At 31.8% G+C, this 25,214-nt stretch overlaps 12 protein-coding genes and 1 non-coding gene across 13 annotated transcripts; 7 read left to right on the plus strand and 6 right to left on the minus strand. All coding sequences in view use genetic code 12, as the record gives it.

Moving 5' to 3' along the window:
• Positions 1 to 189: 189 nt before the first annotated feature.
• On the plus strand, positions 190 to 867 carry CAALFM_C204490WA (uncharacterized protein; the record flags this gene model as incomplete). Its single annotated transcript, XM_707836.2, has 1 exon — positions 190 to 867. The coding sequence occupies one exon, from the start codon at positions 190 to 192 to the stop codon at positions 865 to 867; it is 678 nt and encodes a 225-aa protein (XP_712929.2).
• A 1,271-nt stretch (positions 868 to 2,138) lies between these two features.
• On the plus strand, positions 2,139 to 7,886 carry CAALFM_C204500WA (DNA-binding ATPase; the record flags this gene model as incomplete). The annotated part of the gene is made up of 1 exon (XM_707835.2): positions 2,139 to 7,886. The coding sequence occupies one exon, from the start codon at positions 2,139 to 2,141 to the stop codon at positions 7,884 to 7,886; it is 5,748 nt and encodes a 1,915-aa protein (XP_712928.2).
• Positions 7,887 to 8,392: 506 nt separating this feature from the next.
• Positions 8,393 to 9,592, plus strand: RIM2 (Rim2p; the record flags this gene model as incomplete). The annotated part of the gene is made up of 1 exon (XM_707832.1): positions 8,393 to 9,592. One exon carries the CDS (start codon positions 8,393 to 8,395, stop codon positions 9,590 to 9,592), a length of 1,200 nt encoding a protein of 399 aa, XP_712925.1.
• Positions 9,593 to 9,836: 244 nt separating this feature from the next.
• Positions 9,837 to 10,544, minus strand: CAALFM_C204520CA (uncharacterized protein; the record flags this gene model as incomplete). Its single annotated transcript, XM_707831.1, has 1 exon — positions 9,837 to 10,544. The coding sequence occupies one exon, from the start codon at positions 10,542 to 10,544 to the stop codon at positions 9,837 to 9,839; it is 708 nt and encodes a 235-aa protein (XP_712924.1).
• Positions 10,545 to 10,766: 222 nt separating this feature from the next.
• On the plus strand, positions 10,767 to 11,486 carry MED8 (Med8p; the record flags this gene model as incomplete). The annotated part of the gene is made up of 1 exon (XM_707830.2): positions 10,767 to 11,486. One exon carries the CDS (start codon positions 10,767 to 10,769, stop codon positions 11,484 to 11,486), a length of 720 nt encoding a protein of 239 aa, XP_712923.2.
• A 282-nt stretch (positions 11,487 to 11,768) lies between these two features.
• GDT1 (putative ribosome biosynthesis protein) lies at positions 11,769 to 12,821 on the minus strand (the record flags this gene model as incomplete). The annotated part of the gene is made up of 1 exon (XM_707829.2): positions 11,769 to 12,821. The coding sequence occupies one exon, from the start codon at positions 12,819 to 12,821 to the stop codon at positions 11,769 to 11,771; it is 1,053 nt and encodes a 350-aa protein (XP_712922.2).
• A 1,087-nt stretch (positions 12,822 to 13,908) lies between these two features.
• Positions 13,909 to 15,381, minus strand: NDH51 (Ndh51p; the record flags this gene model as incomplete). The annotated part of the gene is made up of 1 exon (XM_707828.1): positions 13,909 to 15,381. The coding sequence occupies one exon, from the start codon at positions 15,379 to 15,381 to the stop codon at positions 13,909 to 13,911; it is 1,473 nt and encodes a 490-aa protein (XP_712921.1).
• A 1,143-nt stretch (positions 15,382 to 16,524) lies between these two features.
• Positions 16,525 to 17,964, plus strand: KTR2 (mannosyltransferase; the record flags this gene model as incomplete). Its single annotated transcript, XM_707827.2, has 1 exon — positions 16,525 to 17,964. The coding sequence occupies one exon, from the start codon at positions 16,525 to 16,527 to the stop codon at positions 17,962 to 17,964; it is 1,440 nt and encodes a 479-aa protein (XP_712920.1).
• Positions 17,965 to 18,297: 333 nt separating this feature from the next.
• Positions 18,298 to 19,581, plus strand: CAALFM_C204570WA (uncharacterized protein; the record flags this gene model as incomplete). The annotated part of the gene is made up of 1 exon (XM_707825.2): positions 18,298 to 19,581. The coding sequence occupies one exon, from the start codon at positions 18,298 to 18,300 to the stop codon at positions 19,579 to 19,581; it is 1,284 nt and encodes a 427-aa protein (XP_712918.2).
• A 472-nt stretch (positions 19,582 to 20,053) lies between these two features.
• Positions 20,054 to 21,109, plus strand: ERG20 (bifunctional (2E,6E)-farnesyl diphosphate synthase/dimethylallyltranstransferase; the record flags this gene model as incomplete). Its single annotated transcript, XM_707824.2, has 1 exon — positions 20,054 to 21,109. The coding sequence occupies one exon, from the start codon at positions 20,054 to 20,056 to the stop codon at positions 21,107 to 21,109; it is 1,056 nt and encodes a 351-aa protein (XP_712917.2).
• Positions 21,110 to 21,325: 216 nt separating this feature from the next.
• Positions 21,326 to 21,613, minus strand: QCR8 (ubiquinol--cytochrome-c reductase subunit 8; the record flags this gene model as incomplete). Its single annotated transcript, XM_019475226.1, has 1 exon — positions 21,326 to 21,613. The coding sequence occupies one exon, from the start codon at positions 21,611 to 21,613 to the stop codon at positions 21,326 to 21,328; it is 288 nt and encodes a 95-aa protein (XP_019330771.1).
• A 1,191-nt stretch (positions 21,614 to 22,804) lies between these two features.
• Positions 22,805 to 23,362, minus strand: RPL17B (60S ribosomal protein uL22; the record flags this gene model as incomplete). The annotated part of the gene is made up of 1 exon (XM_707823.1): positions 22,805 to 23,362. The coding sequence occupies one exon, from the start codon at positions 23,360 to 23,362 to the stop codon at positions 22,805 to 22,807; it is 558 nt and encodes a 185-aa protein (XP_712916.1).
• A 1,341-nt stretch (positions 23,363 to 24,703) lies between these two features.
• Positions 24,704 to 24,835, minus strand: CAALFM_C204610CA. Its single transcript, XR_002086381.1, has one exon. It is a non-coding gene; the product is annotated as an uncharacterized ncRNA (small nucleolar RNA).
• Positions 24,836 to 25,214: the final 379 nt, after the last annotated feature.

Here is a 25,214-nt window from a genome sequence, read left to right on the forward strand (position 1 = left end):
TATAGGTTATTGATTCTTTAATGTAAAAATAAAAATGTACCCTTTTCCATAATTCGCATAATTCACAGAAATTTCTATGTGTAAACGATTTTATTTTTTTCGCCTTTGGTGATTGAAAAAAAAACTCCAACTCCTTACATTTGCTTTCTTTCCATTCATATATTCTTTTAACCACTTAATACAACAACAATGGCTAAAAAGAACGCAGGAGAAAATTCCAAGAAGGCAGCTGGAAATGCCCGTAAAGCTGAACAAGCAGCTAAAAAGAAGCAAGAAGCCATGGATAAATTAGAACAAGAAGAAGCAGCAGAATGGTCTCAAGGTTCCAAAAAGGGGAATAAAAAGAAGGAAGATGAACAGTTCAAAAAGGAAGAAGCAGCACGTAAAAAAGCTGAACGTGATGCCTTACTAGCTGCAGAAGAAGCAAGTATGCCTTCCAAACCAACAAAAGCTAAAAATAGAGGTGCCGAAAAAGTGGCTCAAAGAAGAACAGGTAAAATTGATGATTTCTTGGATTATAATAAAGATATCCCTGAATTGAGTGCTAGTGGGCTTGATAGTGCATTGGAGGCTTTGTCATTGACTGGAACTGGTGGTGGTGTTTCTAATAAAGATATCGATAGACATCCAGAAAGAAGAGTTAAAGCTGCTTATAATGCATATGAAGAAAAAAGATTACCAGAAGTTAGAAAAGAAAATCCTGGTTTAAGATTGAATCAAATCAAGAATTTAATATTCAAAGAATTCCAAAAATCACCAGAAAATCCAATGAACCAAGACACAAATGTCAGTTATAATGCCAGTGGTGAAGATATTTCAAACAAAAAGAAAGAGGCAAGAGCAGCAAGAGAACAAAAGTTTTCCTAGAATGTCTATTATATTGGGTAATTCCATAGAATGTACTGTTTATAGGTTAAATTAATGAATGAATGGTAAATGCAATTAGAGAATATGCTAGAGCAACACCAGTAAGAAAGAAAGAAAGAAAGAAAAAAAGTGATGAAAAAATAATTGAAAATCATACACGACAATTTTTCTTGATAGTATTTATATAGCTTACCCGGCTTTGTATTTTTTGGTTTGGTAGCAGCTTCAAACAATACCAAGGCAGTCAAACCTCGAATAAATGGCTACCGTCAAAAATTGTTTTTAAAGTTTCTACTGAAAAAAAAACAAAAAAAAGTTTGAAAGGAAAAACTCATTGTTTGATATTAAATAAACGACCAGTGTCAACGTAAAGGAAATTTGATGTAGATAATAGTTGAGGTGTTCAATCAGTATGTTTTAAGGGGATTTGGAAATTACATATACCGGTCAATGATAGGTGTTGAGTAATTGGTCAATTAATGGGGTTAGTTATTATCTTGAAAATAATCTGCAGATGGATTTTGTTACAAAGGTCGGGTGAACTGAACAAGACTAAAATGATCCATTGTTGCACCCCCTTTTGACGTTTCTTCAATAAAAACTAGTCTATCTTTTAACGGGAGAAACACAGATTTGTTTAACTACCAAAAAACAAAAACAAAACTCAACAAATGAAATCAAGAAAAGATAAATCAATTCAAGGAAATTGGATTTGCTGTCGTTGTTGCTGTTGTTGTTATATTTGGGTTTAGGTATTAACTTATTCTGTTGTTGTTTGTACCATCCGCGTGTGGTTTTTTTTTAAAAAAAATAAATTTACGTGAAGTAGAAGTGGAAGTAGAAGTAGAAGAAGAAGAAGAAGAAGGTGTTCCAATGAGAGGGTACAAACAAACAAACAAACTAACCAACAGAAAATGAAATACGCAGCAGCAGTAAAAAAAAAATAAAAAAAATTTCCAATTCCAAACTTGAATATAAATATCGATTAATTTTTCCCAAAAAAAAAAGGCAACGACAATTCATCAACACCAGACAAAAAATTTAAAAATCATCCAATTATACACTACCTCCCTCCCCTTTCCCCTATTATTACTATTACGCTATACATCATCTGTTGATTGAACATTTTTTTTTTCTCAAAGAGAGAGAGAGAGTTGCACATTATCCTACTCCTTGACATTTATATACACGACTTAACCTTATTTTGGGTTTCCATTTTTTTTTACAGCCACAAACATCCAAACATCAATACTTAAAAATATTTCTGAAAAATGTCAAGATTAGATCGATTAGTAGTATTATTGGAGACAGGATCAACACCATTCATTAGAAACACTGCAGCAGATCAATTATCTGATCTAGCTAAAGCCCATCCAGAAGACACAATCAATTTATTAGGAAGAGTTTATCCATACTTGAAATCGAAAAAATGGGAAACGAGAATTTCTGCAGCCAGAGCATTTGGCGGTATTGTTAATAATGCTCCTTTATGGGACCCCAATTCAGAGAAACAAATAAAATTGGAAAAAGATGCAGAACAAGTATTTGTCAAAGAAGAAATAGAGACAGATCCAATAGTTAAAAAAGAGTTCCCTGAAGATGAAATTATAATAAAGAAGGAACAAGACGAAGAACTACAGAAACTCACTAAAAATTTATCCAATTTAATCAATTTTGACTCCTTCAGTCTACACGAATTGATCAAATGTGGCACCAAACTTTTAGCATCGAAACTGGATGACACCGATCGCGAAGATTATATCAATGATGTGACATTACTCGGTAGAATTAAAAGACATAGATCAAGTATAATACCGAAAGAAGAGACAAAATCAGACTTATCCAAAGAAAGCTCACCTAATGCACACACAAAAGAGGAACCAATAATAAAGCAAGAACCCGGCACACAACAACAACATGACAATCTAGCATCAGCAAGTACTTCACCGGCTCCACCAACTGGTTCAAATAAACCAGTATCAAGTGCTAGATTAAAAGCTATGCAAAGGAGGAAAGCTAAAGCAAATGCCAAAAACGGCGCCAATAAAATCCGTTCAGTTGATATATCTCAAAGTTCTTTATCGAGACAAATGATAGAAAATGGGGAAGGAATGGATATAGATTCTAAGGATTCAACTCCACAATTTGATGTTACATCTCAGCAAGGTGGGAATAAATTAGTGGTTGAGACGAAAAGTTCAGAATTGTCGCCCCTATTATCCCAACAAAATAAGGTGGCAGGACTAATTTGGCAATTTCAAGGTGTTTATGAATTGCTATTAGCTGATTTGTTTGATGATCAATGGGAAATAAGGCATGGTGCGGCTTTGGGTTTGAGAGAGTTGGTGAAAAAGCACGGGAAAGGTGCTGGAAGAGTAATGAACAAAACTCTACAAGAAAATGACACCAACAATGCCGCTACTTTAGAAGATTTAGCTGTTAGAATATGTGTGATATTTGTCCTTGATAGATTTGGCGATTATGTGTCAGATACTGTGGTTGCTCCGGTTCGTGAGTCTGCAGCTCAGACGTTAGCCGCATTGTTGATACATTTGAACGAAGAAACTGTTATCAGAATTTTCCATTGCTTGAATTCAATGGTTTTACAAAAAGATATGGTTGCAAAATGCTGGGAAGCCAAACATGGTGGTATACTAGGAGTGCGTTATCTTGTTAGTGTTAGAACTGATATATTGCTAGCTAACCCTGAAATGTTTGACGACGTGGTTACCATGGTACTAAGTGGTTTGAAAGAAAGTGATGATGATGTCCAATCAGTAGCAGCATTGACACTTACTCCAATTGCTTCACAGTTTGTAACTACAAGAAAAAATGTCATTGGTACATTGTTGACTGTAATATGGGATTGTCTTGTCAACTTACGAGACGATTTGTCTGCATCAATTGGGTCTGTGATGGATTTATTGGCAAAACTATGCAGTCACAAGGAAGTCATTGAAATAATGCAACAGGATGCTAACGAAAACAAAGAAAACTCTTTTGAAAATCTTGTCCCCAGATTGTTTCCATTCTTGAGACACTCTATTACAAATGTGCGGAAAGCCGTATTGAGAACAATATTGGAGTTTTTGTCAATTGAAGACAGCTCCACTAAAGCATGGATCAACGCCAAGACTTTGAGATTAGTATATCAAAATCTATTGGTGGAACAAAATATCGATGTTTTGAATTTATCAGCACAAGTGTATGAGAAATTGTTGCTTGAAATGAACAATAACAAATTTAATATTGATGTGATCTTCACAAAGCAGTCAAAATCTTTGTTGACTTTAACAATGACTCCTATTGGTATTTCAAGACATACTTATTCAATGAACACCACCTTGATAATGAGACCATCTGGAGAAATGTTGGGCCCATTGAACGACGACGATTGCCGTGGCAAGAAGCGTAAACCAGATGAAAGTACTACTGATATTCCTATTGAAGATTTAAAGGTTAACATTGATTCTCCAATTTATAAAGGTGATGTCATGTTAGTTGGTTACGATAAGTTAATTGGTATGAGATGTGCTGCCTCGGCAGCATTTGGTAAGACATTGTCATACATGCAATCAGAAGAGACATTATTAAAAATTTTTGAAGCAATTTCAGGATATTTGAAATCATGTCATGCCACCTCAGTTTTATTAAGTGCATTTATTGTTGAAGAATATGCCACGGCTTTGAAAGAACGGGGTTTGAAACCAAATGAAAAAATCGTTACATTGTTGAGTGGTTCACTTAACAAGGTTTTACAAGAACCAGAAAGTTTGCCACATTTCCGAGAATTGGTTCCTACATTGAAAGCAGTTAGAACATCTTGTTTGCAATTATTTGACGTATTTGTAACAGCAGCAAAATTATCTCCATCAAGAATTCCACAAATCCCCGTTGTCGTTCAAGGTGAAGCAGAGGCTGGGCCAGGGGCATTTGGACTCGAAACTGCTGAGAAAATCTGTAATGAAACATTCGTCAAGCTTAAAAAACATTTGTCGGCAACTCATAGGTTATCTGCTAATCAAGCTCTTGAAGACGCTAAACATAGAATCCTTGTTGCTATGGAAGAATCTCGTTTGGCTTTTACATCAAGAGCAAACAGTATATTTGCAGGATTTGCAGCTGCAAGTTTAGCTTTGGCCGGTGTGCCGAAGAAATTAAACCCAATTATTAAGTCATTAATGGAAAGTGTCAAACTGGAAGAGACTTTAGTTCTCCAAAAACGGTCAGTTTTTTCTGTTGCCAGGTTAGTTCAACAACTTATTGAGGTTGGTAAAAAAGGTGCTTCAGATAAAATTGTGAAAAATTTATGTGCATTTTTATGTGTTGATACTTCAGAAGTACCTGAGTTTCATCATAATGTTATTTTCAAAGAAAATATTTTATCATTGAGAAAAGAAGAAGCTCAAATCGACCCTACAGATGCTGCTGCACATGAACGAGCTGTTCGTGAAGCCAAAATCAAACGTAATGGTGCTTTGATGACTTTAGATCAATTAGTGCATATTTATGGACCTAAATTGTTTGATCAAGTTACCAAATTGAAAGAAATGATGATTGAACCTTTGCGTTACTTATCGAAAACAGAAGAAGTCTCTCAAGATGAATTGAAAGGTCAAAGTGTCATTGATGCTCTTGGTATACTTCGTGCCTTATTTCCGAAAATGGATAAGGAATTGTACCCCGAAGTTATTGATAACTTGGATTTATTTTTGCCAGGTTTACAATCTGAATACTCGGTGTTTAGATATTCTACTGCTAAATGTTTAGCCACTATTTGTTCTGTGGTTCCTGCTAAAGCATTCATTTTCATTGTAAATTCAGTTTTACCAATGTTGAAGAATGCTGGGGATGTGAAACAAAGACAGGGGGCAATTGAAACTGTTTATCACATTTCCGCTGCCATGGGTGCAAGTATCTTGCCCTATGTGATGTTTTTAATTGTGCCAGTAATGGGGAGAATGAGTGATTCAGATCATGATGTGCGTGTCTTGGCTGCTACCACTTTTGCATCAATTATTAAATTGGTACCATTAGAAGCTGGGATTCCCGATCCAGAAGATATGCCACAAGAATTGCTTGAAGGCAGAGATAGGGAAAGAGATTTCATTCAACAAATGATGGATCCTACTAAGATTAAATCATTTGATTTACCAGTTACCATTAAAGCTACTTTACGTAAATATCAACAAGAAGGGGTTAATTGGTTGGCATTTTTAAACAAGTATCATTTACATGGTATTTTGTGTGACGATATGGGTCTAGGTAAAACATTACAAACTATTTGTATTGTGTCTTCCGATCACCATATTAGAGAAGAAAATTTCAAAGAAACTGGGTCAGCAGAATATCGAAAATTGCCTTCATTGGTGATTTGTCCACCTTCCTTGATAGGTCATTGGGAACAAGAAATCAATCAATATGCACCATTTATGAAAGTACTTGTATATGCTGGAAGTCCAAGTATTAGAATCCCTTTGCGAGGTCAAATACCTGATGCCGATGTTGTTGTTACTTCATATGATGTTTGCCGAAATGATGTTGAATCCTTGACAAAACATGATTACAACTACTGTGTATTGGATGAAGGGCATATCATCAAAAACGCCAGTTCCAAGTTATCAAAATCAGTCAAACGAGTGAAAGCTGAGCATAGGTTAATTTTATCCGGTACACCAATTCAAAATAATGTTTTAGAATTATGGTCATTATTTGATTTCTTGATGCCGGGGTTTTTAGGTACTGAAAAAGTTTTCCATGAAAAATTTGCTAAACCAATTGCTGCTAGTAGAAATAGTAAAACCTCTTCTAAAGAGCAAGAAGCTGGGGCTTTGGCAATGGAATCATTGCATAAACAAGTATTGCCATTTATGTTGCGTCGTCTTAAAGAGGATGTTTTGTCTGATTTGCCACCAAAGATCATTCAAGATTATTATTGTGAATTGAGTGATTTACAAAAGAAATTATATAAAGATTTTGCTAAAACTCAAAAGGAAACTATCAAAACTGATGTGCAAGGTTCTGAAAAGGAAGGTAAAACACATGTTTTCCAAGCTTTGCAATACATGAGGAAATTATGTAATCATCCAGCATTGGTAATGTCAGAGCAACATCCTAAATATGCTGAAATTAATCAATTTTTAATTTCGAGAAACACAGATTTAAGAAATATCGAACATGCACCAAAATTACTTTCTTTGAAAAACTTATTATTGGAATGTGGTATTGGGTCACAAGATTCAGAGTATAACAACAACGTTCTGAAAAAGAAAAGTCTTCAACAGCAACAACAACAACAACTTATTTCAGCCGATGGGGTGATTTCAGAGCATAGAGCATTAATTTTCTGTCAATTGAAAGATATGTTGGATATAGTTGAGAATGAATTGTTACGGAAATACTTACCATCGGTGACATTTATGAGATTGGATGGTAGTACTGATCCAAGAGATCGTCAATCGATAGTTAGGAAATTTAATGAGGACCCCTCGATCGATGTATTATTGTTGACTACAAAAGTTGGTGGGTTAGGTCTTAATTTGACTGGTGCTGATACGGTTATATTTGTTGAACATGATTGGAATCCAATGAATGATTTACAAGCCATGGATCGTGCTCATAGATTGGGTCAAAAGAAAGTGGTTAATGTTTATCGATTAATCACTAAAGATACTTTAGAAGAGAAAATCATGGGATTACAAAAATTCAAGATGAATATTGCTTCGACAATTGTGAATCAACAGAATGCTGGTTTACAATCAATGGATACAAATCAATTGTTGGACTTGTTTGACGTTGATGATACTGGAAATGGTGCCAAAGTTGAAGAACCAGTTAAAGAAGAAACCGATACCAATGGTGGTGGTGGTGCATCCACTAATGGAGATATACCAGATGATATTACTGGTGGTCTTACTGGTAAAGCAGCTGGAGCTGTTGGTGAATTGGCTGATTTATGGGATGAATCACAATATGAAGAAGAGTATAATCTTGATAATTTTATTAAAACACTTAAATAGGGTGTCTCGAAATGGAGTTAAAGTATGTTTTTTGTAAATAGTATTAATGAGAATAGAAAATGTGTCATGAGTGTAAACTTGGGATGTGTTACAGGGAATTACAAACACACTTTTGATTGGAAAGTTCTTCAGTTGTGTTTCAGTTGCGTGATATCTAAGTCTTAAAAAATTGAAACGTTGCTTTAGTACAAACTAATTTAACCCTTTCTGCATACATACATAACAATTAATGCTTACTGTTTTTTTTTCCACAATTTACACATCTCAAAATTTTCCATAAAGGAAAGAAAAAAATTTGTTTCTCTGTTTAAATTGTATTATCCCTTACTTACTTAAATCTTATAAATACTAATAGTTATAATCATTTCTTTAATTCCATTTTGGTTGATATTTGTCTTTGCTTATTTTAGATTTTGGGATTTTTTTGTTTTATAGAGTTACTGGTCAATCCCCCCCTTGTTTAATATCATACCATACCATACCATTCAACCTAAAAGAGAAAGATAATGACAGAAGAGGAAAAGAAACGTCTACAAGTATTGGAAAGAGATGCCGAAACTGCTTATCCATTTTTAGCATCAGATGAAAAATCCTCAACTTTTAAAACTGCTGAAGATCTTGAAAGTGGCATCAATCCACTTGTTTCCATTGCAACTACTAATGAATCACAACAAAAACTAGATAATGTGAGTAGTATCAGCACCACTACCAATGAGAAACCAAAACCTAAACCTAAACCATGGGTACATTTTGTTGCTGGAGGTATTGGTGGTACCGTTGGTGCTGTAGTGACATGTCCATTAGATGTTGTCAAGACAAGATTACAATCAGATGTGTATCATTCAATGTATAACAAGATTCCTAAATCGGGAAATCCTATAATTCAAGCATGGCAACATTTAAGTGAAACTGGATCAGTATTAAGAGGAATGTATATTAATGAAGGTGCATCATCATTATTCAAAGGATTAGGACCAAATTTAGTTGGTGTGATACCGGCAAGATCAATAAATTTTTTCACTTATGGTGCTACAAAAGAATTTTTACTTGGGAATTTTTCGCCAACAAATAGCATTCAAGGTCCAAGACAAGAAGAAACTTGGATACATTTAGTATCAGGGATAAATGCTGGATTTGTAACGTCAACGGCAACAAATCCAATTTGGTTAATTAAAACAAGATTACAATTGGATAAATCAAAAGGGAAAAATTATAAAAATTCTTGGGATTGTTTTAAACATATAATTAAACATGAAGGTTTCACTAGTTTATATCGTGGATTGAGTGCTTCTTATTTAGGTGGGATTGAATCTACTATTCAATGGGTATTATATGAACAAATGAGAATGTTTATTAATAAACGATCATTACAAATCCATGGTAATGATCCATCTAATAAAACAACTAAAGATCATATACTAGAATGGTCAGCAAGATCGGGTGCTGCTGGTTTAGCCAAATTTATGGCATCTTTAATCACTTATCCTCATGAAGTGGTAAGAACAAGATTAAGACAAGCACCTTTAGAATCCACTGGTAAACCAAAATATACTGGATTGATTCAATGCTTTAAATTGGTTATTAAAGAAGAAGGATTTGGTAGTATGTATGGTGGATTAACTCCTCATTTATTAAGAACTGTACCTAATTCTATAATTATGTTTGGAACTTGGGAATTGGTGGTAAGATTATTATCTGAATGGTAAATTGTTTGGTCATTAGTGGAAATTTAAAACTTGTATATATTTTTTATAACGAAATTAAAAGAAGAGTTTCGTTATTCAACTTCCCTTTTTTCTTTCTTTCTTTGTTTAATTGATGATTGGTGATTTCTTTTTTTTAAAAAAAAAATGTAATTTGTATAAATAGTCTTTTGTTGTATTATTTCGGTGCTTTTGTAGATAGAATTTTATATAGATGCAAATCAATTTTTAGTCAAGGTGTTTTGTTTCAGCTATGTTTATATCTTTTAAAATCTGGTCCTCCTTCTTCTTCCTCTTCCTCTTCCTCTTCATGTGGTGAATCATTTTCTTCTGAACTATTGTTGTTGACAATAGTTTCTGATTCGGGCAATACTTCAGTATTGTTTGATTTCAGATTATGCTTATTTTTCTTCGATGTATTTTGAATCAATTTATAAAACCTTGGTGGTTGGCCTGGAGGACATTTTATTTGTAATTCCTTAATAATGGGATCTGGTGAATAATTTATTTGTTTCCCCTTTAAAGGAACTGTTAAATTTTCAATAGAATCTTTCAATTTATATGGAAGATTTTCTAATTCAGGAACTTTACCTAATGGATTCAATTCAGGATTAAAATAAATAGATTTTTGACCCCATAATTTAGTTTGTTGCCTTAGTTTCTGTTGCTGTTTCTTTTGTTGATTTTCTAAAAATGGTTTTAATTTAGAAGAATGTAAATTATGTTTTATTATAAAATCCCAATCTTCTTTCAATTTATTTAAATATGAATTATCTTTTTCTGATTTATTGGGGGTTTGATCAAGACGATCAATTTTATAATATAAATGAATGGGATCTATAGCTTTCAATTTTTCAAGTTTATGATTATCTCGTTGACGTTGCTGAATTTTTGAAATTTGTTTCTTTTCATTTTTTTTGAATTCATCAGCTAAACTCCAATTTCCTCTTATCATCTTGGATTGGAGGTGGTGTTGTTTTTTTTTTTAAACTGAGAGATGGAGTTTTTAAAGATTTGATTTTGTTGATAATTCTATTTTTTTCTTTTTTTGGCTTTGAGATTTATAAGGCAGTACAAATTTGAAAAAACTTATCATCAACATCAATAAAACATCTCTTCTACAGACCCTATCAAATTCTATTTCACAATAACTCAACTTGTCTAGATACCACATATCATGAGTCAAACACCATTTAACCCTAATTCACCATCAGTTCCAACAACAACATCATTACCTTCGACAGATTTTAGTCAAATTCCTTATGATGTATTAGAATCAATTAGAAATCGATTAAATCAAATTCGTCAATCATTAACTAAATTAGCTGATCAAATAAATAATCATAATCGACATCCTCAAAAAATAAAATTACCTTCATATCTGTATTTTCAAAATCAATTTCAAGTATTAATTACTCAATTAATGTCAATAACTAATCAATTATATAATAATGAAGATCTTTTACGTAATACTAATGTTTATCCAACACCAATTTTCCCAACTTCGGCTCATGAAAATATGTTGACAACATTATTAAGGAAAAAAGTTGCTCCTGAAGTTGATGAATGGATAAATGGAGCTAAATTAATAATGGAAAATGAAACCAAAAATAAGTTGGATAATCAACAAGTTGAAATTGATATATTAAAAATCGATCAATGGGTACAATGGTGTCTTGCCAAAATTCAAGATTTACGTGATGAATTTCAATTTTATGGATTTCATACAGTAGAAGAATTAGATCATATGGAAACTCCTCAAGGGAAACAAGAAATTAAAGAGAAAAAGGATAAAGAATTTGAACGGGAACAAATTGAATTGAAAATAACTGCTGGTGGTCAAAAAAGTTTACATCCAAATCAAGTATTGAAATTTATGTGTCAAGGACAGATATGAAATTTTTAGGAGAGGGGGGGGATGAAGTAGAAGAAGAACAAGATGGTGGTTTATGTAATATTACTGTGTGTTTATAATGGGTGATATATCTATTGTTGTTTCTGATCTATATAGAGATTGTACTAGATAAGGAAGAAACTCAACATATGAATATGTGTGTATATGTTATACTTGAATCTAATAAATATAGTTACAACAACAATAACGACAGTTTCACTCCGCCCCTTAAAATCTTCTATCAGTCTTTATCATTTTATAAAGAACAAAGATAAAGAAGCAGTTTTAACTTTCAATACCATAATAAGCATCATAAAAATACAAAATTGAAAAAATAAAAAATGCAATGGCTCCACCAATGGTAACATTTCTCATGGAAATTTTTTTAGCTAAATATTTACCACCAATACAAGCAGCAGCAGTACAAAGTCCGTGACCAATAATAGCACCAAAAATAACAAACCAATATTCGGACCCAGCAGCCATAGCAATAGTAGCAATTTGTGATCTATCACCCCATTCACCTAAAAATGTCATGACAAATACTTGAATCCAAACTGGTGTAAATACAAATGTTGCCAAATTTTGAATCTGATTACCAATTTCAGCATAAACTGGAGTATTATTATTTGAAATAGAAGAGTTAGTTACTCCCTCGGTATTAGATACACCACCACCTTCAATATCATTCATTTGAGTATTTAATTTACTCATGGCAATTTCTTCTTCAACTTCTGCCATTTCTTCATCAACACCAACATCTTTACTCATAGCTAATCCTTCTCTTAATAATTTCACTCCAAATATAATAAACAATGCTGATGCTAAAAATTGTGTTAATCTTTGTGAAATTAATGTAGGTAATGCATGACCAACAATTCCTGATAATACTGTCATTACGACCAACGAAGAAAATGCTGCTGAAAATACCACAATTCGGGAATTTCTCATGGCCATTAATGCAGCAATTAAAAATGTTTTATCACCAATTTCAGAAACAATAATCATGGAAATTGACATAATAAACGCGTTATATGAAGTATCTGGGAGTTCTTGATCTTGATTAGATGATGATGATGATAATGATGATGATGACGATGACTCATGACCAAGTTTACCACCGTTTTTATATGGATCTAATGGTTGTTTAGCATGTTTTGGTGTTGGATGATTATCTTCATCTTCTAGTGGTTGAACACCTAGTTTATGACTTGATTTGTCAACGGTTTTTGTGAGTAATGAATCAGTATCTTCTATTGAACCATCAATATTTTCAATGATGGCTAGACAACTGGAAGATAATAAAGTTAAGGTGAATAAAAATTTAGACACCTTCATTGTTAAGATAGAGAGAGAAATTTAAAATTAATAAGCTTCTAAAAGAAAAAATAAGAAGAAGAAGAAAGAAAAGGGGAGTTTGTAATGATTATTAATAAAAAGGGTCTTTTAGGATTGAAATGAAAATGAAATTGGTTGATTGATTGATGCTGTTTTTTTTTTGCTGTCTGATTGGAAATCAAAAAAATTTTTTTTTTGTTTGTCGGAGTTGTTAGCGGGAAGATACAATTAATAATAATATCATCAGTATGTCTAAGACATGTTTAAATTAGGTTAACTAATACTATGAGATTCTCATAGAGTTCAATCGTCTATTCAATTCGTCTAACAAGCCCCTATTTCTTATAATGGTTTGAATTATTTGACAAAAAAATGGGTTTGATAAAACCGCAGCATGAAATTTTATAGTCGGTGATCAAAACCCATCTCCTTCCATATATTACACAAACCTTAACGACAACAACAACAATAATAATCAGCCTATGGAAAAAATAAAAAAGGTATTCTCTTAAATGGCTTAATTGCTCAACAAAGAACAATAAGTAGTAGTAACAGCAATATTAACTATGTGAAGATCTGGATTTGAAGTTACATTATATAAGTTTAAAATAGGGGTAGAGAGTCCTTGATGAAGTTTGTCAAGATAACGATAATAATGATGATGATTCGATTGTCATTCAGATGACTTTTTTTTTTTTCGTGCCGTTTAAAGAGTCGGTTCAAGTTATACCCGAAGTTGATCATTTGACTTATATATATAACGAAACAGGTGCCTCTATTACATACAAGTTTTTACAAAAATCAATTCTATAATTAAAAATCAAAATAATAAACTTTATACTAGTATACATACATATTTTAAAATCAAATACTATATATATATATATATTACGTCAATGGTAAATTGTGTAAGTTGGTTTAAAGGAAAATCATTGTAATGAATTTCCATTCGAATATAACAAATAGAAACGACAAATCTCAATCAAACCATCAAGGTGGGAAAATGGTAATGGTAATAATAATAAATATGCAAATGAATAATTAAGGATGTGACAAAAAAAATTTGGTTATTTTTCAAAATTATCGTCTAATGATGGCCAGATGGTAATGGATTGTCAATAACAACACCATTCTTTACTTTACCACCATCAACCCATCCACCATATTCAAGGTGTTCACCAGCGTGTTTTTGTTGGAATTCTTTAATTCTATCTACCATAACTGGTCTAAATGATTTGATTAAACCTTGAACTGGCCAAGCAGCAGCATCACCCAAGGCGCAAATAGTGTGACCTTCAATTTCTTTAGTCAATTCAAAAATTTGATCAATTTCCTTTTCAGTGGCTTGACCAGTGTAAAATCTATCCATCATTCTTTGTAACCAAGTGGTACCTTCACGACATGGAGTACATTGACCACAAGATTCATGTTTATAGAAATGAGAAAATCTTTGAATTGCCCTTATAATATCTGTTTGTTTATTCATGACAATAACAGCAGCAGTACCTAACCCGGAGCCAACATCTCTCAAGGCATCATAATCCATTAAAACATTGTCACATGTTTCTTTAGGCATAATAGGCACTGAGGATCCACCAGGAATAACTCCTAATAAATTATCCCAACCACCAACAATACCACCACAATGTTTTTCTAACAATTCTTTCAATGGGATCGACATTTCTTCTTCAACAGTACATGGTTCATTAACATGTCCAGAAATACAAAACAATTTGGTACCGGCATTTCTTTCACGACCAAATGAAGCAAACCAATCACCACCTCTTCTTAAAATAGTAGGAGCAACTGATACACTTTCAACATTGGCAACAGTAGTTGGTCTACCAAATAAACCAACACCAGCTGGGAAAGGTGGCTTCAATCTTGGTTTACCAGCTTTACCTTCGATGGATTCAATCAAAGCGGTTTCTTCACCACAAATATAGGCACCCATACCACGATGAATATAAATATCAAAATCATAACCTGATCCACATGCATTTTTACCTATCAATCCTGCTTTATAAGCTTCATTAATGGCATTTTGTAAAACAACTGTTTCATTATAAAATTCACCTCTAATATAAATATAAGCAGCAGTGGCATTCATAGCTCTACCAGCTAATAAACAACCTTCAACTAATTTATGAGGATCTTTTCTAATGATTTCTCTATCTTTACAAGTACCTGGTTCCCCTTCATCAGCATTAACCACCAAATATCTTGGTCCAACATTTTTTTCCCAACCTGGCGGATTCATAAATGACCATTTTAAACCTGAGGGGAAACCAGCACCTCCACGACCTCTTAATCCGGATTTTTTCATCTCATCAATAATCCATTTATCTCCTTTTAATATAATTTCTTTAGTTTTATACCAATCACCCATTTTTTGAGCAGATTTCAAATCATGACCATAAGTTCCATAAACATTTTGAAATATACGATCTTGATCTTTTAATCCACCATGTACTCTATTAGGATTGGCAGCTGGGTCAGCAGCAGCAGTGGCTAATCCACGTAGTAATGTGCGTGGTTTTATTTTAAAATTGCTAAGCATAGTTTATGATTTGTTTGTTAGGTGTGTTTATCAATTGTAATCTATAAATATATTGAAAGGTAGTGAAGTATACTGTGAAGTGTTAAATGGAGGAAGAAAGTTGAAATTAAAGTTTACTATTGAGCAATGATAAGATGATGATGGTGATGATGATGATGGAAAATGTTGTCTATATTTTTTTTTATGGGTTTTAATTGATTGGGTTTCACAATTGGGAAATTTTTTTTAAAAAAAAAATTAATTGTATGCTTATTGGAGAGAGAGAGAGAGAGAAAACCCAAGATGTTTTTTATTAGGAGTTTATTAAAAGAATATTGGAATTTGGGTAAAGCAGGAAAAAAAAAAAAATTTTGCGTAATTGGATTTGCTTTAATATTATTGGGTAGAATTGGAATAATTGAGTTATATGCACTACCACACAAACAAACAAACAATTAGTTTTAAATCTTCTTTAGTCAAGTATTTGTTGTTAATGTTAATCAAGTGTCAACTATTCGATATCAATGTTGAAAGTGTCCAAGAATTTTGAATCAAAGAAACAGATACTGGTTAATTTGAATGTAATTGCAAAGCTATTTGGGGCTCTTTATAGGGATAGTCTTGCCTCTCTGGTTTTGTTAGTATAGGTTTTGCAACACAAGACAAACTAAGCAAGACTGGACTTCCAGTTAACGATTAACTCTTTAGTCTTTTATCTTTGATTGGAGATTGAAGTAAGATTGGAAAAGGCTTTTGCCGAGCTGTTAGTCTAATTCATTTTGTTCTTTTGAAAATGATTCAGAGAGTCATATCTGAAACATATGGCATTATACTTATTGCCTTAAAGCAAATTACTATATCACTGATATCCGTAGTTTATATATTATGATTGGTAATTGTGTATTTTTAATTCCATGAGAACAAGATGTCATAATCAATAATAAATATATTTTTGAATCAAATTTTTGCAACAAATTTTAGTACCAAAAAAACTAAAAATTCAACGCTAACTTCTAAATTACTATACATGTTTTGGAGAACTTCTCTGTTACCACTTTCAATCACTCAAATTCAACACATCGATTAAAATCTTATTGGAGTTACCATCGGTGTTGTTCTAATGAAATATGCTAGCAACTGTTGCATATCACGTGCTTGGTCACTATGAGATTTTGGTTCGCATTTAGGGACTCAGATCGGTACGTATATTACATAATCATCGACAAGCTAATTCTTTTTTTTTTTTTTCGCCCCCTTTGTTTTTTTCTACTACTGTTAATTGTTTGTTTATTGTTGTTCTATGTTTCATTTTTAACATCTAACAGATTACATTCACTTTGGACTATTACCATCCCCCCCAGATCTCCAACAATGACTAGCTATTCGATTGCATTTATAAGTGGTGTTATACTATCTATTTACTACTACTTTGTTTTGAACTATTTTTCTGAGTTAAAGTTCAGCGAACCACCATATCAACGATATAATCCACTAGCGAAAGATCAACCTAAATTAGCTAGTAATCAATATTTAGACAAAATTTATCCACCAGAGAATAGGAAACAAATAGGGAAAGAAAATGCCACGATGGTAATGTTAGTGAGAAATATCGAATTAGAAGGAGCATTAGAATCAATGCGATCATTAGAAGATCGATTCAATCGAGATTATAAATACCCTTGGGTTTTCCTTAATGATGAACCATTTACTGAAGAATTTATGGAGAAAACCACATTAATGGCAAGTGGTGAAACTTTTTATGAATTAATCCCTGTTGAAGATTGGCAACCACCAATATTTATTAATGAAACAAAATTACAAGAAAATTTAGATAATTCTAAAACTAATGTTATTTATGGTGGAGTTAGATCTTATCGTAATATGTGTCATTTCAATTCTGGGTTTTTTTATAAACAAAAAAAATTATTGAATTATGATTGGTATTTTCGAGTTGAACCAAATGTTGAATATATGTGTGATTTTCAATATGATCCATTTGAATTTCTTCGAATTAATAATAAAATTTATGGATTTATTATTGCCATTACTGAATATGAAAATACTATTCCTAATCTTTGGCCCACAGTAGAATCATTTATGAAAAAACATCCAGAATTACTTCATCCAAATAATGCCATTGAATTTTTAACAAGTAAAGAAATTTCTTTAAATCATTATATGGATTTAATTCCTTCAGCAACTGATTATAATCTTTGTCATTTTTGGTCGAATTTTGAAATTGGTAATTTGAATTTTTTCCGTAATGAATCATATGAAACTTTTTTCCAATATTTAGATCATACGGGTGGGTTTTATTATGAAAGATGGGGGGATGCTCCAGTTCATACCATTGGATTGAGTTTATTGGCTGATAAAGATTCAATTCATCATTTTGAAGATATTGGATATTATCATGCACCGTATTTGGCATGTCCTCTGGCTGACGATGTTTTGGCTTCTAAAAGATGTGTTTGTGTTTCTCGACAATCAGAAGATAAAATAAATCGAACCATTGATACTAATATATATAGTTGTTTACCTCGATGGTGGAAATATGGTTCTGGTAAACGATTTCTTAATCAAATTGATTATAAACGAGATTAAAAATCAATGGTGGTAAATAGACACAGAGTTAGGGATTTAAGGACATTATTATGTTGTATTAGTATTAAATATATATATATATATATATATAAAATGAAATTAGCATTTAGATATTTGACTACTTTTTTGCAATCTAGTTGGCTTGTTTATCATTAGTGAAGTGGAAAATCCTAACAAAAACAAACACTATTAAGAAAAAATAGTAGTTAAGTTTTTCCTCATCGCAATAATTTTCACTCATAGAGGAAAAAAAAAAAATCATAAAAATTTCTCTCCTCCTCCTCCTCCATCTCATTAATATATCATTCATTACTCTAAATTAAATAACTAACCATGGCTAGAGGTATATTGAAACAACAATTGAAAAGTCATCAATTAATAGATGCTATTGATAAGGCAAAATCAAAACCAACCAAGAAAACCCCAGTAACAGAAAAAACAGTAGAAGAAGAAAAAGAAATCATAGAAGCCGCTCCAGTGACTACCAAAGTGAAATCAAACAAGAAATCGAAAAAATCAAATACCAAAAAAGATGATGATGATTATCAAAGTGAAGTTTTATCTAAAAAGGAACAAAGAAGATTGAAGAAATTACAAACTAAACAACAAGAGGAAGAAAAAGAAGCAGAAGATAACGAGGAAGAAGAAGAAGAAGATGATGATGATGACGAAGAAGAATTGGATTTGGAAAAATTAGCAGCTAGTGAAAGTGAAAGTGATATCAATGATGAGGAGGAGGAAGAGGATGATGACGACGACGATGAAGAAGAGGATGACGAAGTAGAAAATAACGATGAAGCAGAAGATGATATTCCATTATCTGATGTTGAAGTTGATTCCGATGCTGATATAGTTCCTCATACCAAATTAACCATTAATAATATGGCAGCATTAAGAGAATCATTAGCACGTATTGAATTACCTTGGTCAAAACATTCATTTATTGAACATCAATCAATAACTAGTGTTGATAAAACTGAATCAGAAATCAAAGATATTTATGATGATACCGAAAGAGAATTGGCATTTTATAAGCAAGGTTTAGATGCTGTTAAACAATCACGTAAAACATTATTAAAATTGAAAATTCCATTCTCTCGTCCCATGGATTATTTTGCTGAAATGGTTAAAAGTGATGAACATATGGATAAATTGAAAAATAAATTATTAACTGAAGCCGCCAATAAAAAGGCATCAGAAGAAGCTAAAAGACAACGACAATTGAAAAAATTTGGTAAACAAGTTCAACATGCTACTTTACAAGAAAGAGCTAAACAAAAGAAAGAAACTTTAGAAAAAATTAAATCATTGAAAAAGAAAAGAGGTGCTAATGAAATTAGTAATGATGATGATTTCCAAATTGCTTTAGAAGAAGCAACTGAAAATAACCAGAAATATGGCCATGGTGGTAGTGGTAGTGGTGGTGATAATAAAAGAAGAAAACCAAATTCTAAAAGATTGGCTAAAGATGCTAAATATGGATTTGGTGGTAAAAAAAGAGGTAAAAGAGAAAATGATGCTGCTTCATCAGCTGATATTAGTGGATTTTCAACAAGAAAGATGAAAGGTAAATCAACTTCAAGACCTGGTAAAAGTAAACGTAGTAGAAGACATTAAAGAATAGAGTTGATGTATAAATAGCGACATGGTGAAATAAATAAATACACAAAAAATTCGATTCCTCCTCCTTCTTCTTCTTCTCCTCCTTCTTCTCCTTTTGAAGTAATTGAATAATTAACATAGAAACTGACAACCAATAAGTTTTATATTTTAAAAGAGGGTAATAGTTTCTTCCAATGGTGTAAGATCTAATTTGATATAATCTTTACGCGTATCAGCCGCTGTCCAATTTTTGGGTTTATGTTTATGWTKTTTATGTTTATGCGCTTAAAAGAACTTTCCAGCCAACCAACCAACCATAAATTTGATACAGACACACGATCTCACCCGATCTGCCTCTTCCCCCCCCCCCCCTCGGGAAAGTTTATAAATCATGAAAAAAAAAAATTACTCCTAATAACAACCACCCATTCCTTCTTTACAACACAACCAATTACCAATTACCAAAAACCAACTCATTCACTTCACAATGTCTGATAAACTTGCTGCTAGAGAAAGATTTCTTGATGTTTTTGAAGATTTAGTTGAAGAATTGAAACAAATTTTAGTTTCTTATAATATGCCTCAAGAAGCCATTGAATGGTTTGTTAGAAGTTTAAATTATAATACTCCAGGAGGTAAATTAAATCGAGGATTATCTGTAGTTGATACATTTGCCATTTTGAATAATACTACTAGTGATAAATTAAATGATACTGAATATAAAAAAGTTGCATTATTAGGTTGGGCCATTGAATTATTACAAGCATATTTTTTAGTTGCTGATGATATGATGGATCAATCTAAAACTAGAAGAGGTCAACCATGTTGGTATTTAGTTGAAGGAGTTAACAACATTGCTATTAATGATTCATTTATGTTAGAAGGGGCCATTTATATCTTGTTGAAAAAACATTTCCGTCAAGATCCTTACTATGTTGATTTATTAGATTTATTTCATGAAGTCACTTTCCAAACTGAATTAGGTCAATTATTAGATTTAATTACTGCTGATGAAGAAATTGTTGATTTAGATAAATTTTCTTTGGAAAAACATTCATTTATTGTTATTTTCAAAACTGCTTATTATTCATTTTATTTACCCGTGGCATTAGCAATGTATATGAGTGGTATTAATGATGAAAAAGATTTAAAACAAGTTAGAGACATTTTGATTCCCTTGGGAGAATATTTCCAAATTCAAGATGATTATTTGGATTGTTTTGGTACTCCAGAACAAATTGGGAAAATCGGTACTGATATTAAAGATAATAAATGTTCTTGGGTTATTAATCAAGCTTTATTGATTGCTACCCCTGAACAACGTCAATTATTAGATAATAATTATGGTAAAAAAGATGATGAATCAGAACAAAAATGTAAAGATTTATTTAAACAATTGGGTATTGAAAAAATTTATCATGATTATGAAGAATCAATTGTTGCTAAATTAAGAAAACAAATTGATCAAATTGATGAATCTAGAGGTTTAAAGAAAGATGTTTTAACTGCTTTCTTAGGTAAAGTTTATAAAAGATCTAAATAGAGAGTTGTCCATAGAGATATAAATTCATAATTATTATAATAAAATAAAATAAAATAAAATAATGCTTGATGTCTATTTCATAATTTGTCTCAAATCGACTTAATTCTTTTTTTTTTTTTATGTATATATTTAATAACAATAAGGGAAAACTTAGTACAACAACAATAATGGTAGTAGTATATGTAGCCAAATGTTGATGATCATGATCATTAAATCTTAAACATTAACTCTTTCCAATTCTTCTCTACCTTCTTTAGTGTACAAGTATTCATTATAATCTCTAGCTCTAGTCCAAATACTCCAAACAACAACAAATGGAATGGCAACATAAAGAAATTGATTCTTGGTTCTTCTAAAAGTATTGAAAACAGCATTATAAGCAGCCCCCTTTAATGGTTTAGCAGCATATGGAGAAATAGTATATTGAGTAATATATTTTTGCTTTGGGGAGCCTAAACTACCCCACCAGCCCATATAAGTATGTGGATGTGGTGCACCTGCCATTATTGAATAGTTAGTTATTAATGATAAGACAGTATTGTATTTGGAAAGATGGGATATTTAGTTTTCCTTGAATTTTTTTTCGTTGTCTCTCTTTCTCTCTCTCTCTCTCACTTTGGTGGTGGGTGGGTTTGTAAGATTGAATTTTCTATTCTATTATTGGTCAGACTATATGCAGGAACGTACAAGGTTTGTTTCTTATAATGGTATGTAACAAGCATAATCTTTATACTTATCGTTCTTCATATATTTGGTTGATGGTTTATTTTGAAACTCTTGAAAGATGTTATTATGGAATATTATGTTTATCTGAAGAGAGTTTTAAGGATTTTTTTTTACTCACATCAATTGGTAATTTAAATTTACTATCTATTAAAAAAACATGGGCAAAAACAATTGTTGAAACAATTAGAAAACCTCTATCAAATGATATAGCAAAAATTAATCTCTATCTGGGTATATATACCCAGGGTTTATATTAAGGCTTATTAATCGTTGATTTGGATTATAATTAATATGCCAAATTTCCGGAGTATACCAGTTAATGTAGATGAAAATGAAGTCAGTCTCACAATTTGCATCAATTGGGGCTTTTAATAGTTGATATGATGATATGAAACTTTATCCAACAACCAGAAGATGGGAAGGGGGACCTCACTAAAACAAGTGATATCGGCTTTCCAGGCTTACATGAAAAAGCGATTAAAGAATGCAATTTTCCAGTATAACAATAGTAAAACTAAAAACTCTAATCCCATATCGTTTTAAACTCTTGTGTTATCGGACAGTCTAAAAGGTATTTACTATGATAGAAATATGTTATATAAAGTAAAATGTCCTTACTTCTTTACATTTTGTTAAATTTCATCAAATATACATATTTGTAAAGAGTTAATAACTTTGTTGTTATTTACACATATATCTTATTAATTGATATCCCAGAAAGTAATTCTTTTCTTTCTTTTTTTAATATTTTGATTTTATATTATTATAATATACATTATGAACATACCGCAAAAAGAATTAGAGAAAACATGCAACGTACAATACATGGACATTTTGCTTTTTTCTCTCTCCAAATAATAAAAAAATGAATTTATGAATGAATGAATGAATGAACAAGACTTGATTTCTTTTATCTATCTATCAATCTTTAATTCATTCCCTTATTTGTTTCCATTTTTTTTTATTTATTTAAGCAGCAGTTAAACGTTTTTGAGAAGCTAATCTACCTCTTTGTCTTGAGTTCAATCTGATTTGTTTTTGTTCAACTGGTTTTTCAACAATTTCATCTTCTTCAGTCAAAGTTAATTCAATGTGGGAAGGAGTAGATTGATAAGCATTAATTCTACCATGAGCTCTATAAGTTCTTCTTCTTTGTTTTGGAGCATGATTGACTTGAATATGAGAAATAACTAATTTACTAGAATCCAAACCTTTAGCTTCAGCATTAGCTTGAGCATTTCTTAATAAATCTTTGACAAAATTGACAGATTTAGCAGGCCATCTAGCTTTAGTAACACCAAATTCTTTACCTTGACCAGTTCTACCAATAGATGAATTGTATCTTCTAAATGGAATGGCTCTTTGATGATCCAAAACTTGGTCCAAGTATTTTTGAGCTTTTTCTAATTTCCATCCATTAATGGCTTGAGCAGTTTCTCTGGTGTTTTTGAATGAAACTCTCAAGTAAGAACCACGGGCAGAAGCTGATTTGGCTGGGTTAGCAGGAGTGGCAGCGTAACGAACCATTGTTGAATTGTATTTAATGTGGATTTCAATGGAGAAAAAGTTAACTGTAAAAAATTTTTTTTTCCTTTGAAAAATATTTTGTTAGTAGAATTTTTTTTTTTCGTTCTCACCCAAACTCAAACTCAAAGGGGAGAGAAGAAATTGTTGTTGTGTACTTAAGTAATGATTGTATAGTAAATGCGAACTGTGAATTGCGAATTGCGAACTGCGAACTGGGAGGGGGGGGGGGGGGGGCAAGTCTAAACAAAATTGGTATGAGTGCGACCATATTTCCAGTCCAGGCCTTGAAAAATCGTGTACAATAGGTCCATATCCTCAGTTCATTGCGCGACAAAATTGGAGCCAACGCCGCGATGTCACTAGAAAAAAAAAACTGTTATATATAGCTTGTATTGCGAGACCGGATACTAAGAATCTATGCAGGATGAAATACTGGATTAGGGCTATAGCCCTAAAGTATCGTTTGACCAGAAAGAAAAAAAAAAAATTTGCTGCAAAAAAAGATTAGTAGAGTGATTATACTTACTTGTGATAGAGATTAAGTCCGGGGAAGTTTATTACGAAGTCACTGTTATCAACTTGTTTACAGATTGGACACATATAATCCTCTAAATCTAGCACCAAATAAGTAGAAAAAACTATTAATTCAAGTTTCGCTAAACAGTGTCGTTTTTTTTATTTGTTCCAAAAGATTATGATCAGGTCGAAGAGCAATCAATAAAATCAGAACAAGTTAATAAACAAAAAGAAAGCTTACTTACTTATTCTATATGTAGCTTCTGGTTTATAAGCTAAATTCAATAAATTGAAAACATATAGAATTACTATTCTGTCTGTGACAGTGCCAATAAACTAAACTACAAAACTTTCTTATTAATTTTCTTCCTCCTAGTGTGTGTGCAATCTTTAAACTCCGATTGATTGTGTTGAAATTTATGTGATTATCCATATTTTCGCCCTTCAATTTCAGTATGATCTTACCATATATGCTTGATATCTTATATTGCAGTATTATTTAGATTTTGAGTTCATTATTTTTCTTGGAGAGAGAAAAAAAAAATCAATTTTTCACAAACTTCACAAGAGGGTCATCAACGTAAGTTATGTAGTAAGATCAGAAGAAAGAAGTGAATTGGTGATCATAAGAAGAAGAACAAATGTAGGCAAGTATTTGTATAATATTTGAGTCAAGAGTAAGGATATAATTATTGAACGAAGAACTAAAAAAAAAAGGAAATTGATTGAAGATTGTTACATAGTCAACCGGAATAAAACAAAGAAAAAAAAGGTAACTAAGGAAACTAAGATTAGTATTGAATTTAAGTATGTATATCTTGTTTACTGTTTTATTAATTGGGTGGTGTTAGTTATTTCCAAATACAGTTGTTTCATGATTGTTTCAGAAAGAACATATTAACAAGGCTTTTTCAATTTCACAGTCTACAACATCAAGGAAGTTTGACCAACAACATACATACATACTTAGTTAATTTTTCTGGAGACGAGTAGTATAATATCTCCATTCAAACAATGAAAAGTGTATCAATTAGTCCAATTTGTAAGTTTATTGTTAATTTGTAAACGATATTTGATATATTTATTTATCATCCAAGAGATTTTCATTCAAGGTGAACAATTGAATTGTAAAGAGTGTTACCCACGCATTCAAGTTTAGTTATTCTATTATTGTGTCAGGTTAACTTTAATCGCCTGTTTGATGGTATAATGTAATTTTCCTCTTTCTCTTCTTTTATTTTTTCCTGGTTCTGGTTTGGTGGAATTTTCATTCTGATTTAATTTCCAACTACGATATACGGAGAATAATTATCATTTTTATTGGTTAGGCAATTTT

Source organism: Candida albicans, chromosome 2 (genome assembly GCF_000182965.3).
Source record: "Candida albicans SC5314 chromosome 2, complete sequence".
In the NCBI taxonomy this organism is placed as follows: Eukaryota; Fungi; Ascomycota; class Pichiomycetes; order Serinales; family Debaryomycetaceae; genus Candida; species Candida albicans.